This window comes from Lipotes vexillifer, unplaced genomic scaffold (assembly GCF_000442215.2).
Source record: "Lipotes vexillifer unplaced genomic scaffold, Lipotes_vexillifer_v1.1 scaffold1009, whole genome shotgun sequence".
In the NCBI taxonomy this organism is placed as follows: domain Eukaryota; kingdom Metazoa; phylum Chordata; class Mammalia; order Artiodactyla; family Lipotidae; genus Lipotes; species Lipotes vexillifer.
Window position 1 is genome coordinate 1,415,873 of NW_006772405.1, and position 12,381 is coordinate 1,428,253.

At 39.7% G+C, this 12,381-nt stretch overlaps 1 protein-coding gene across 5 annotated transcripts in view; it reads right to left on the reverse strand.

Annotated features, from left to right (window-relative positions):
* CSNK1A1 (casein kinase 1 alpha 1) overlaps nt 1-12,381 on the reverse strand; it is a 49,662-nt gene that overhangs the window by 36,413 nt on the left and 868 nt on the right. For all 5 annotated transcript variants that reach the window (XM_007447499.1, XM_007447497.1, XM_007447496.1 and 2 more), the window contains one exon: nt 11,802-11,908. In XM_007447499.1, the coding sequence (XP_007447561.1) occupies nt 11,802-11,908 (107 nt within the window). The remainder of the gene's footprint in view (nt 1-11,801; nt 11,909-12,381) is intronic.

Sequence of the window (12,381 nt, forward strand, 5' to 3'; positions counted from 1 at the left end):
TACTATCTACTACTAAAGTTCCTATTAATTTACCCTTTTAATATTTATGGTGGCTAACAAGACAAAACCCAATAATTCTTGCTCTCATAGCTTACAGCACAGTCTGTGTAGGCAAACACATATGATGAAAGAGAAACTGATGGTGAGAAGGTACAAATTATGGGGACCCAATAGATCTTTCAGAGGGAGACATTAGGAAAAGCTTCTCGACTAAGAAGTATGTTGATTCTTGAAGCATAAACAGAAGACGGCCAGGTAAAGAGGTGTGTCGGGGTTAGGAGTACGCATCAAGCTTGTTATTCACAAGAAACTGAAAGTACCCAGCATAGTTGGTTCATAGTAAGACAAGATCATCCGATTTTCTTGTTCACAGTTAACTTGTTGAAAATCTAGTTTCTATTTGCCATCTTACTCTCATTTTTTGTTCTTGGTTCCCAGTATAATGGTTATCATTCTCATCATACTACCCAAAATTATACTTCAAAGATCACAAATGGTCCTTGCTGTCACTGCTCTCTCTAGCCTAGCCTTGGTCATAGTAGTACTGGAAGACAGTATGTGGAGAACTGGAACCTCCAGGGGAATACAAGTATTAAAATATACTATTCCACTGGGAAATGGGACAATATACCTGTAGTTTCACAATACCAATTATAAAGGGTTGATCAAATCTTTTCTTTTTATTTATTTATTTTTGGCTGTGTTGAGTCTTTGTTGCTGTGCGCGGGCTTTCTCTAGTTGTGGTGAGCAGGGACTACTCTTCATTGCAGTGTGTGGGCTTCTCATTGTGGTGGCTTCTCTTGTTGTGGAGCATGCGATCTAGGCACGCAGGCTCCAGCAGTTGTGGTGCACAGGCTTAGTTGCTCCGCGGCATGTGGGATCGTCCCGGACCAGGGCTCGAACCCGTGTCCCCTGCATTGGCAGGAGGATTCTCAACCACTGCACCACCTGGGAAGCCCCAAATCTTTTCTAATAGGCAAATATATAAAGTAGATTAGTAGCTATCTAGGCCTGGGGGGATATGGAGAGTGACTGCTAATGTGTTCAAGGTGTTTTTTATTTGAGGGGGATGAACATTTTAAAATTGGATTATGGTGGTGGTTGCACAACTGTATATAGTAAAAACCACTGAATTGCACACTTTAAGTAGATGATGCTTACATAGGTAAATTATCTCAATAAAACTGTCAATCTTTTACCAAAATCTGCTCCTCCAGTCTGTTTCAACACTTATTAAGGACCTACTACGTGTGTGATACTGCTGATAAGGATGCCATAAGCAGCGTAAGGTCTAAAAGAACAGATAAGTGACAAGTACAATATAAAAGCGACAATAAAGTAAATATAAAACACAGAGGAGGGCTTCCCTGGTAGCGCAGTGGTCGAGAGTCTGCCTGCCGATGCAGGGGACACAGGTTCATGCCCCGGTCCAGGAAGATCCCACATGCCACGGAGCGGCTGGGCCCCTGAGCCATGGCCCCTGAGCCATGGCCGCTGAGCCTGCGCTCCGCAACAGGAGAGGCCACAACAGTGACAGGCCCGCATACCGCAAAACAAAAACAAACAAACAAAAAACCCACAGAGGAGCAAGCAATTTATTCAGAAGATAAAAGGGAAGGCTTCTTAGAAAAGTTAGTATCTGAGCTAAACTTTGAAAAATGCCCGTTACCTCTCTACATAGTCTCCTACTTTCAGTCACTCCTCTACAGTTTCATGGTGTCGTTTCTCTGCTATGAAAACCAATGCCCCTCCCTAATTACACACCAAAAAAGCAAAGTTTCATACATATATGAGGAACTCCAAAAATCTGATCTCTGCCTATCTTTTTTTTTCTCTGCCTATCCTTTAATTCTATATCCTTATTCCCTCACCAGACTGCCCTCAGGCCATATCACTGAGTCAACAATGACGTACTAAGCATGACTGTATACTGAGCTCTATTCCAGCCAAAGCCCAAAGCCTTAAAGTCTCATCCCTTTTCTCTCTCTAGAATAGCTATTACCTCCTCCTAAAAACTGACTTCCTTTAACTGCAACACCCCATTATCCCAACTCTCCTCTTGCCTTGATTAACTCTGAATTTCCACCACAGGGTTCAGTCCTCACTTCTCAATTTCCTTTCTCCACTATCACTTCTATGCTGATCTTGCTCAGATCTAACACCAGTCCTAGTTCCCTGGCCTAGGATTAGGTCTGTATTTTCTGCTAACTTAATTATACAAGAGCTAAACTTGGGATACCCTGCACCTTAAACTCAACATGTCCAAAGCTATATCCATCCACCCTACTTTTAAAGTGTTTAGGACTCTGCACTCCCAATGCAGGGAGCATGGGTTTGATCCCTGGTTGGGGAACTAAGATCCCGCAAGCCGCATGAGGCAGCCAAAACAAAATTGGGCCCCCTTTTCCTTCTTCCTAATTTAAATCTCAAATTCTCAAGGCTAAAATGACTTACCTCCACTCCTTAAGAAGAGAAATATGAGAAAACATACATTAAAATGTTAGAGCAAGGGACTTCCCTGGTGGCACAGTGGTTAAGAATCCACCTTCCAATGCAGGGGGCGCGGGTTTGATCCGTGGTCGGGGGAACTAAGATCCCACGTGCTGAGGGGCAACTAAGCCTGCATGCCACAACTACTGTGCCCACACACCACAACGAAGACCCAGTGCAGCATGCATGCATGCATGCATAAATAAATAAATACCTTAAAAAAGTGTTAGAGCAAAAAAGTAACAGAAATCAAAATATCTCTTAGTACACTTCAGAGACCAAAAGGTTTCCTTTAGGGTACTTTTTGCACTATAGGAATCACCTATATTAAGACAGTTTTACATATAAAGATTTAAGAGAACAAATAATTTTGGCTAGATGAAACATTCCCCCCAACACATTCTACAGTAATTAATTTGCTTAGCAAATCCTTCTTAAGTAGATAGATTCTAGGTTAAAAAAATTTTAACTCAAATTTCTCTGCATTAGCAAATGAACACAAAAGAAAACAAACAATTCCAAAGTTTGATATAATCTTTTAAAAGTAGACAGAAGAAAGAACACAAAGTCTGGGCTTGAAATGTTAATGCAAGATATAGGAAAGGCGAAAAATGGAAGAGGCAACGCAAGCTATTATAAAGGAACGATCTAACCTGAAAGAAAAAAAGCAATGAATGAACACATGAATATCTATCCATAAATTTAAATTCTATGTAAACCTGAACTAATAATACAGAACTATGCAATATATACTTATAAAAATAAGCCCTTCAGTGACTAGACAATTAAAAAGTGGCCTAGTAAACCAGAAGTTGGATTTGAAAATGGGAAGCTGGTTGAACTCACAGTATATGCAATATAGTGCAAATAGTGAACCAGCAGCCAAAAAAAAACAGGTTCTAGTTCTGGCTTTGCCATTTTCTTGCCTGCATAAGCCATTTTTGCTCACTGATAAACCTTTTTAAAATATATATATATATATTTATTTATTTATTTGGCTGCACCAGGAATTACTTGCAGCACATGGCATCTTCGTTGCCGAGTGCAGGATCTTTAGTTGTGGCGTGCATTAGTTGCGGGGTGCAGGATCTTTTAGTTGCGGCATGTGCGATCTAGTTCCCTGACCAGGGATCCAACCTGGACCACCTGCATTGGGAGCACAGTCTTAGCCACTGGACCACCAGGGAAGTTCCACTGATAAACATTCTTAATATAACTTATCTATTATACCTATCAAGAGATATAATAGTAATTATGAGATTGTAAAAGCACTACACAAACAAAAGGATTACTTTCATTACAAAAAGCAGTTGCCCAACAATTATGAAATGACAACAACCAAGACAACAATAGTCAGAGCCCTCTCAGCAAAATAATCACTAACTACCCCCAACTGCTCAATACAATGGAGTGTCAAAACCTCAACACAGTATTTCCCAAAGCATGGTTCTGCGGTCTTTAGCAGAAATTATGAGGTTACTTGTTAAAAATACAGACTCTTGGGGCCCATTCCAGTACTGATCAAACAAATATGGGGGTGAGGCAGTAAGCCCTACATTTTAAACAAGCTCTGTAGGTAATTATTATGCATGGTTGATGTTTGAGAAATGCTGACTAAGCAGGATTCACAAGGAGACATAATGGGGTCCCTGCTGACCTCTCCAATCAAGGCAACCTCTGCATGGTTCAGAATGCTGTTTGGGGCTCAAACTCATATTATCCCTTTGATGTTAAGGGAAGGTTCATGTCCTCACAGGAGATTTAGACATCTTTGCTCCTGATTTTCAGCAAGAGACAAATTCACAATTATATACATGTCAGGTACACGGCAGATGCTCAAAAAGAACGTAAGCCTCACAAAATTTTTGTCTGTTCACTGAAATGTGCCCAGTATCTGAAACTGCCCACCCAGTATGTAGTAGGCACTCAAATATATGTATTTGTTGACTGAATGAAAAATGTTTGCTTATTCTCTAGAAGGTACTGTACAGGTACTGTAAAGTTCACTATCACTCTCCAACAACAGAGCTTTAATTTTTAGAGAAAAACCCAACATCACTCCCTTTCTTAAGAAGGATACAAAGTATTAATACTATGGAGGTCTAAAAATGAGAACACTAGGATTTCAATAAGTGAAGCTTAGTGGTAACAATAATTTCAATCAAGTGAGAAGAGCCAAAAGCAAAACAAACTAACGTGAATACATAGTGAATAGGGTAGTAAAGGAATGGAAAAGGAAAAGAATGGTATTTACATAAAGGTATAAAATCCAGTGTTTTAAGAATTTCATTATAGTGTTACCAAGGACAATGTATTAGACACTTCTAATGTAACTGAAAGACTTGGAAAATTTGGAACTTAAAACAAAATTTACAGAAACTTCATGCTACTACTTTCCAACAAGTCAGCTTTAAATCAGATCTCACACTCCCCTTGCCATAAAACCCATCTTAAGTACAGAATAATCTGGCAGTGTAAGGAAGTGTAACAGATAAGTACTCAGAGCAGCTTCCAGACAACCTGAAATATAGGACAGCCTCAATCTCAGGTTAATTTGCAAACCTTGCCATTGCACACTTAAAGATGGCACAAACGAAACATATGATGTGTATTATGTATGCTTAGTCACTGTCGCCATCTTGTTTCCCATAAAAAAAAACTTCTATACAAAAACTGCAAGTCAGAACCAAAAGAAATGCCAAAAGGCCAATTCACCACTGATAAATACTTATGCTGACAAATGTCCACCACGTTAGCAAGCCTTTACTGTGAAATTAATAGACACCAGCATTTTGATACGGTAGTATCTTTATATCAGGATTCAAAGCTAAATCAACTAGTACAGCCATATTTCCATTTGTAAATTGCATACCACCTAGTGAGTTCAGCTGAGTTCACTTAAGAACTACTAAAAGTGGGAATTCCCTGGTGATCAGTGGTTAGGATTCTGCGCTTCCACTGCTGGGGGCCTGGGTTCAATCCCTGATTGGGGAACTAAGATCCCAGAAGCCGAACGAGGCAGCCAAAAAATAAATAAATAAATAAATAAATACTAAAAGTCATACCCCCAAATCAATTAAATAAAAATATCCAAGGTTAGGAGCCAGGTGTCAACATTTTTTTTTTTAAGTTTTCTAAGTGATTCCAATGTGCAGCAAAGTTTGGGAACCACTGAAAGAGGCAGTAAGATCTATTCAAATAACAAATCAGCTGTGTGACTCTAGGCAAATTAACCATTTTGACTCACACTTTGTATAAAACCTCAGCTTACAGGATTGTTTTGTAATGATTAAATGAGACCAGGTGCAATGCCTGGATATTGGTTGATTCTTTTTTTCTTGCGCATAGATGGAAAAAAGAATGTTTAGCTACACTAAATTCAACCAACTACCCACTTATTTCAAAGTACATTATCAATGTTATGAATAAAAGGCAGCTAAAACAAAATGTCACTGCAGAGAATGGAAGATGTACCTTTTATTCTACTGATCCCATCAATTTATATAATGCATTAAAAAAACTCTTAAGGCCTTCCCTGGTGGCACAGTGGTTGAGAGTCCACCTGCCGATGCAGGGGACACGGGTTCATGCCCCGCTCCAGGAAGATCCCATATGCCGTGGAGCGGCTGGGCCCATGAGCTATGGCCTCTGAGCCTGCGCGTCTGGAGCCTGTGCTCCGCAACGGGAGAGGCCACAACAGTGTGAGGACTGCATACCGCAAAAAAATATATATGTGTATATGTGTATATATATGTATGTGTGTGTGTGTGTGTGTGTGTGTGTATATATATATATAAAACCTATGTTGTCACAAAACATAGCCTACCAAGGATTAGCAGTATTAAAAAAAAATCAGATATTCTTTATCTCATTAGGGAGTGTGGGTTACATCAGTGTATGCATTTGTCAAAACTGAGTCAACGGCACATGGATCTATATACACTTCACTGTATGAAAATTACAGCTCATTTTAAATAATTCCATTAAGACATGGATACGTACATGTTATGTGATTACTAGTTATTAACAATTTTCAAGAGCCACCTGAGATTGTACTGGAAATACAAACAGTAACAAAAAGCATCACTTAGACTAGTTGTTATTTATATTATGAAACCTATTAAAGTACTCATTTAGCCTCAGAAAAACTTCTGTTAAAACTCAAAGGCTGGGCTTCCCTGGTGGTGCAGTGGTTGAGAGTCCGCCTGCTGATGCAGGGCACGCGGGTTCGTGCCCCGGTCTGGGAAGATCCCATGTGCCATGGAGTGGCTGGGACCGCAAAAACACAAACAAACAAAAAAAACCTCAAAGGCTGATTTTAAGAATAAAATGGAATAAACCAAAAGATTAGATTTATAACATTTGTTTCAAACTCTAGTTTTCTCTTGTATAGACTTCTTGACATTAAAGTTTCTTACTAAACAGGACAGATCATGAGAAAACATCACTAAATCATACCTTAGGTACAGATTAAATGTACTCCTAAACAAAATAATCTAGCTCTAAAATCGACTAAAGCCAAGGTAGTAAAATCCATGGACTATACAAGGGTTTACAAGTATTTACTCCACTTTAAGATACAAATTAATAATGTCCACAAAAGTTCTCATCCAGCAATCCATGGATTCAAAAGGGAGAATAAGAATCATAAGGATCTAATTAAATAATAATACAAATAGGTTACTTACATTTATCAGTTTTTCTGTATGAGACTAAACGCCATAGAGTGAAGGAGGCAAAATATGGCTCTGCAGCATCAAATGAAAAGGTGTGGGTTATGTGAGCAGACATGATTTGACCTTGACATAAAGGTGAAAATGGCTCACAGGAAAACTGGAAGTTAGAGGAGATTTCTAGTAACCCCTCGGAGACTCAACAGTCTAATTTATATATCATCAAGTGTTGGGCTATTATCTCTCAGGTTTCATCCAGCTCCAAATGCTATCTAAGCATCATTACATTATTCCATTACTAGAAATCCAGCATAAGCCAATATAAGTACCCTTAGTGTACCACGGATTCAGTTACTGTATGAATCCTGTGATCTGTAATGTTATCTCTCTAATAAAGACATACCCAGTGTAGACATCAACTTTGTTCTCTGATGAGAATATTAGAACTTATTTACAGGACATATGCTCAGTGCCAAGAAGCTAAGATTAAAATTTAAGCTGCTTTTAACACTGGACAGTAAGGATTAACTAGTACTTTATAAATATCTCCTAGAATATCTGACATTCAAAGAGGGCAAAAAAAAAAAAAAAAAGTGGTTAAAGAAACAAGACAACTGGGACCTCCCTGGTGGAGCAGTGCATAAGACTCCGTGCTCCCAATGCAGAGGGGCCTGGGTTCAATCCCTGGTCAGGGAACTATATCCCACATGCATGCCGCAACTAAGAGTTCACATGCCACAAGTAAGGAGCCCATGTGCTGCAACTAAGACCCGGTACAACCAAATAAATAAATAAATATTAAAAAACAACAACAAAAAACAAGACAACCAAAATTATCCTATGCCCCTCCTATTTTCTTTATCATGTTTTCCTATAAAAGTATATCCCATTAATTTACTTTCTCCTAAGTGGTAACCTATGGTTTACCTGATACAGGTAGCATTTTTTTTTTTTTTGCGGTATGCGGGCCTCTCACTGTTGTGGCCTCTCCCTTTGGGGAGCACAGGCTCCGGACGCGCAGGCTCAGTGGCCATGGCTCACGGGCCCAGCCGCTCCACGGCATGTGGGATCTTCCCAGACCGGGGCACGAACCCATGTCCCCTGCATCGGCAGGCGGACTCTCAACCACTGCGCCACCAGGGAAGCCCTACAGGTAGCATTTTTAAGGTCCTGAGTGATATCTCACTACTAAAGTATCATTCAAAGGTAAGATCTAGACAAAACACCAAATGCGATGAAATGCTTTCTAGCTACCATCATCTGAAAATAAATCTTAAAATTCAGAGCTGAAAGTTCTGAGATCAACTAGGCCAGTGACTTACTCAAGTAGGGAAACTTGTTCAAACAAAACCCTACCCAAAAGCTCAGCATGCAAAACTAGAAAATTACCAACCTGGCAAAACCCTTTTGATTTCAAAAATGAGGAAACTGATATGCCCAAAGAGGTTAAGGGACTGACAAACCCCAGATCACTCAGTCAGTACCACATGGCAGATTTAGAGCCTGGCTATAACATAACTGCTTCTTTAGAGAGCAATTTAATTCAGTTCAAAGTGGCACAAAGAAAGGGAGGGTTGTAACAGAAACACAGTAATTTAAAATGAGCTGCCAGAGGTCAATTCACAAGGCCCAAGGACTTTCAGTTTCTTAAAAATATCAAGAGACTGAATGCCATCCTCTCATTCTTGCTCTTTACACTCACTGAATGCTATGCTTCTGCACAATAGATCCCTTAGTAAGGTCCTTACATACTAAGGACTTGATAAGGCAGGTATGCTATATAGGCTAGGTAATTTTCAACACTTGTTTTAGAATATCCCATAGTATCTTTAAGAAAATTGCAGGGTGTGGGGTGGATTGGGGGAGGAGGGAGATATTAGTGTGGTATAAATGCAGCAAATCTAAAAATTTTTAATTAGTGTCAACATTTCTAAAACAATGGGTAACAGAAGAGACTGCCCTTTTAATCTAGCTAAGCTGAATAATTTAATTCAATATTTCCCAAGTAAATATTTATTAAGTGTATACTATATATAGTTGATGTGGAAATAGTGGGGAACAAACAGCAAAGGGGAAGATGTTGCCACCAAAATAAAGAAAGCTTATGTAAGTCCTTCTTATCTTTTCCACTTCAGTGGACAAACAGTTTTCTCACACTGTACTTTAAAACCAATGATCCATTTTTTGTTTCTATGTACCTGGACTCTACTGCTCCTAAAACAAATTTACTCTTTCCTCACCCTCATGCAATTACTACATTCTGCCTTAGAGACCACTCCCAGAAGCCACACTTTACTCTTGGATGCCCTCCCCAACCAGTTCACCAAGCTTTCTTCCTTAGAGCCAGATCCTGAAATCCCATCTCCTCTCCCAGAAAGTCTTAACTTGAAAGTCAGGTTAACCTCTTTAGCTCAACCAGTTTATAACTACCACAACACCCTCTGCACTCAACCTCTTAGAATTTTGCTCACAAGTCAATTTCATTTATCGATGTGTGTAATCAGTATATTGACTATTACCCTTGTTGGTCTGTATCAGTGTTGTCCTTAAATAAAAGCTACCAAATAAAAGTGCATGTATTTAATTTGCGTTTAGCACTGAAAATGCCAGATGCTTACTGCTTTTTTTTTTTTTGCGGTACGCGGGCCTCTCACTGTTGTGGCCTCTCCCGTTGCGGAGCACAGGCTCGGGACGCGCAGGCTTAGCGGCCATGGCCCACGGGCCCAGCCGCTCTACTGCATGTGGGATCTTCCCGGACCGGGGGCACGAACCCGTGTCCCCTGCATCGGCAGGCGGACTCTCAACCACTGCGCCACCAGGGAAGCCGTTACTGCTTTTTTGAAAATGATTTCAAATACATTAAGTTCAACGTGATTTGTGAAATTTATAAAACCTCCCAACACAGATGAATCTCAAAAGCATTAGGTTAAGTTAGAGAAGCCAGACACAAATGACCTCATACTGTATGATTGTATTTACATGTAATTCTAGGAAAAACTAGTGATGGAAAGCAAATCAGCAAGGTCCAGGGTGGAGAGATGAAAGTAAATGCAAAGGGAAAGGAATTTAAAAATTTTAGGTGAATGCAATTGATATTTTTTATTTTGTGAAGAAAAAATCTAAATATTTTAATCAAGGTTTTCACTTTTACACAATAACAAATTTATTTTCCTACACAACAGGGTTTTGTTTTGTTTTTTAAAATGATGAGAACCATTAAAAATCTCAAATCTGGATTATCTCAGATTTCACATTAATCTTTACCTCATAAGATAAACCTGGAATTTTCTTCCTAATAATTTATTTTGACTTTGAACCAATAGAAAATCATATCATTCAATTTCTCCATTAAAAATGTCTATCAGCATTGGAAATTTTTTAAGGATAGTGTCACTCCGGTTGTTTCCACATCAGAATTAATGTATATAACCGAGTCATTAATTCAAGATTTGAGGAATAAAAGCTGGAATAGTAAAAGAGGCTACAGTAAATACCATTCCAGTTAATTCTCAACTACCTCCGTATCTTTTTGCAAATGTTATTTTTGAGTACTTGTTGGAAAATGGTTGACTCTAGGAAGAGGCTCTTTAATCTCAAAAATCAAACTATTCTAAAATCCTTTAAGTTAACCATTTAAAAGAACCCAGTGTCTTCATCTGGTCATCTTTTATCCTGATTACTATTTGCCTTCACCAATATCACATCTCCAAAAAAAGCCACAATTTCCCAGATGTGAGGAGCTACTGACCAAGTAACTCAACAGGTTAAAGTTACTTGTCAAACTGTGGTTACACGGTTAAGTTTTCTTTTAATACAACTGAGTCAATTTCAACATAGCGCTGTTCAAACTGCCTTTGCCATTTCCCACAAAATTTAGTACACAGACTGAAATGTAGCAAACATTACCATTCTTTACAGACTTAATTAACACTTCTGGAAAGACTATGAAAGATTTTGCAGAGTAAATTTAATTTCACATCGCATCTGCTGCAGAGATCAGACTGTCATGGCATCTCCTTCCCTGAACCCCACCACTGTCTGCAGCTTTATTCTTGGCTTTTCAAAGGTTTAATCAACTCAGGGCCGCTAAAGAGGGACTCAGGGAAGCATAACTTATGAACTCAAGCAGAGAAAAGGGCAAGAATATGCGGTTGAGTCACGTCGTTCCGCCATTTTCTAAGCGGAGGAGGAAGACATGTTGGAACAAAAACACAACAAAAGAGCAGCCATTTCCCAAGCCAGCTCCAATAGCAACCCGAACTGGCCCAGCCCGGTGACTTCGGCACCCTCAAATCCACTTCACCAGACAAACCCAAGAACATCTGAGGTGCAGACGGAAAGAAAACAGCAGGCAACCCTTCCGCGTTGGGATCAAAGATGGGCCGCATACTTTAACCGCAAATGAAAGCCTCGGGAAGAATGACGGAAGCTTTGCAGCAGAGTGTTACAAACTGAAATTCTAAACTAAGTTGGCAAACTAAAATTTACTGTGATTGTGGTGACTTACGCTTCACAGGAAACCCAGGTAACTCAAATACCAAGAGCCGGATTCAGCTGGCCCTATTACCTGCCTCATACACATCTTCCCCGTTTCCATACTTCCCTCAGAGGATCGCCTATTTGCTTAAGGAGTCTTACCGTATGTGGGGGATGCCAACCCCACCTTGAAGAATCTTATAGAGTTTGCTCTCGTACAGCAACTGGGGATGCCTGGCCTTCTGAGATTCTAGCTTCACTGCCACTTCCTGCAGGGGAAAGAGGGGATGATGGCATCAACATCCTTATGGATTCAATGTCATTTGGGAAAAGAGAGGGAAACACGAGCAAAGCTCCAACTCTCGACTAGAAGGTGGAAGTGAGAGGCTGGGAAAAGAAGGCTCTCTTTGTAATTATAAAACGAGGCAACCAGCCTCAAAGGCCTATTCTGGGGGTAGTGACGAAAGCGGCACGTCCTCTAAAGTGCAGGAAAACGATTCATCTAGAAAACATAATGAGAGATTATGAAGAAACCAGGCGATCGGATGCTGTCCTAATGGGAACAAGAACGCCGGCAGAATTAAAAATATAGATATAAAAACATGGAGATCACAGGAATAGGATTTTGCCGTTCTCACCTTAAACGACGGTTTTAAAAGTTCGATTAAGGTGTATTTTTAACAAGCTGGGAAACTTCCTAGTACACCCAACCTTTATCTTGGGTTCTTCCCTTTTAGGGAAA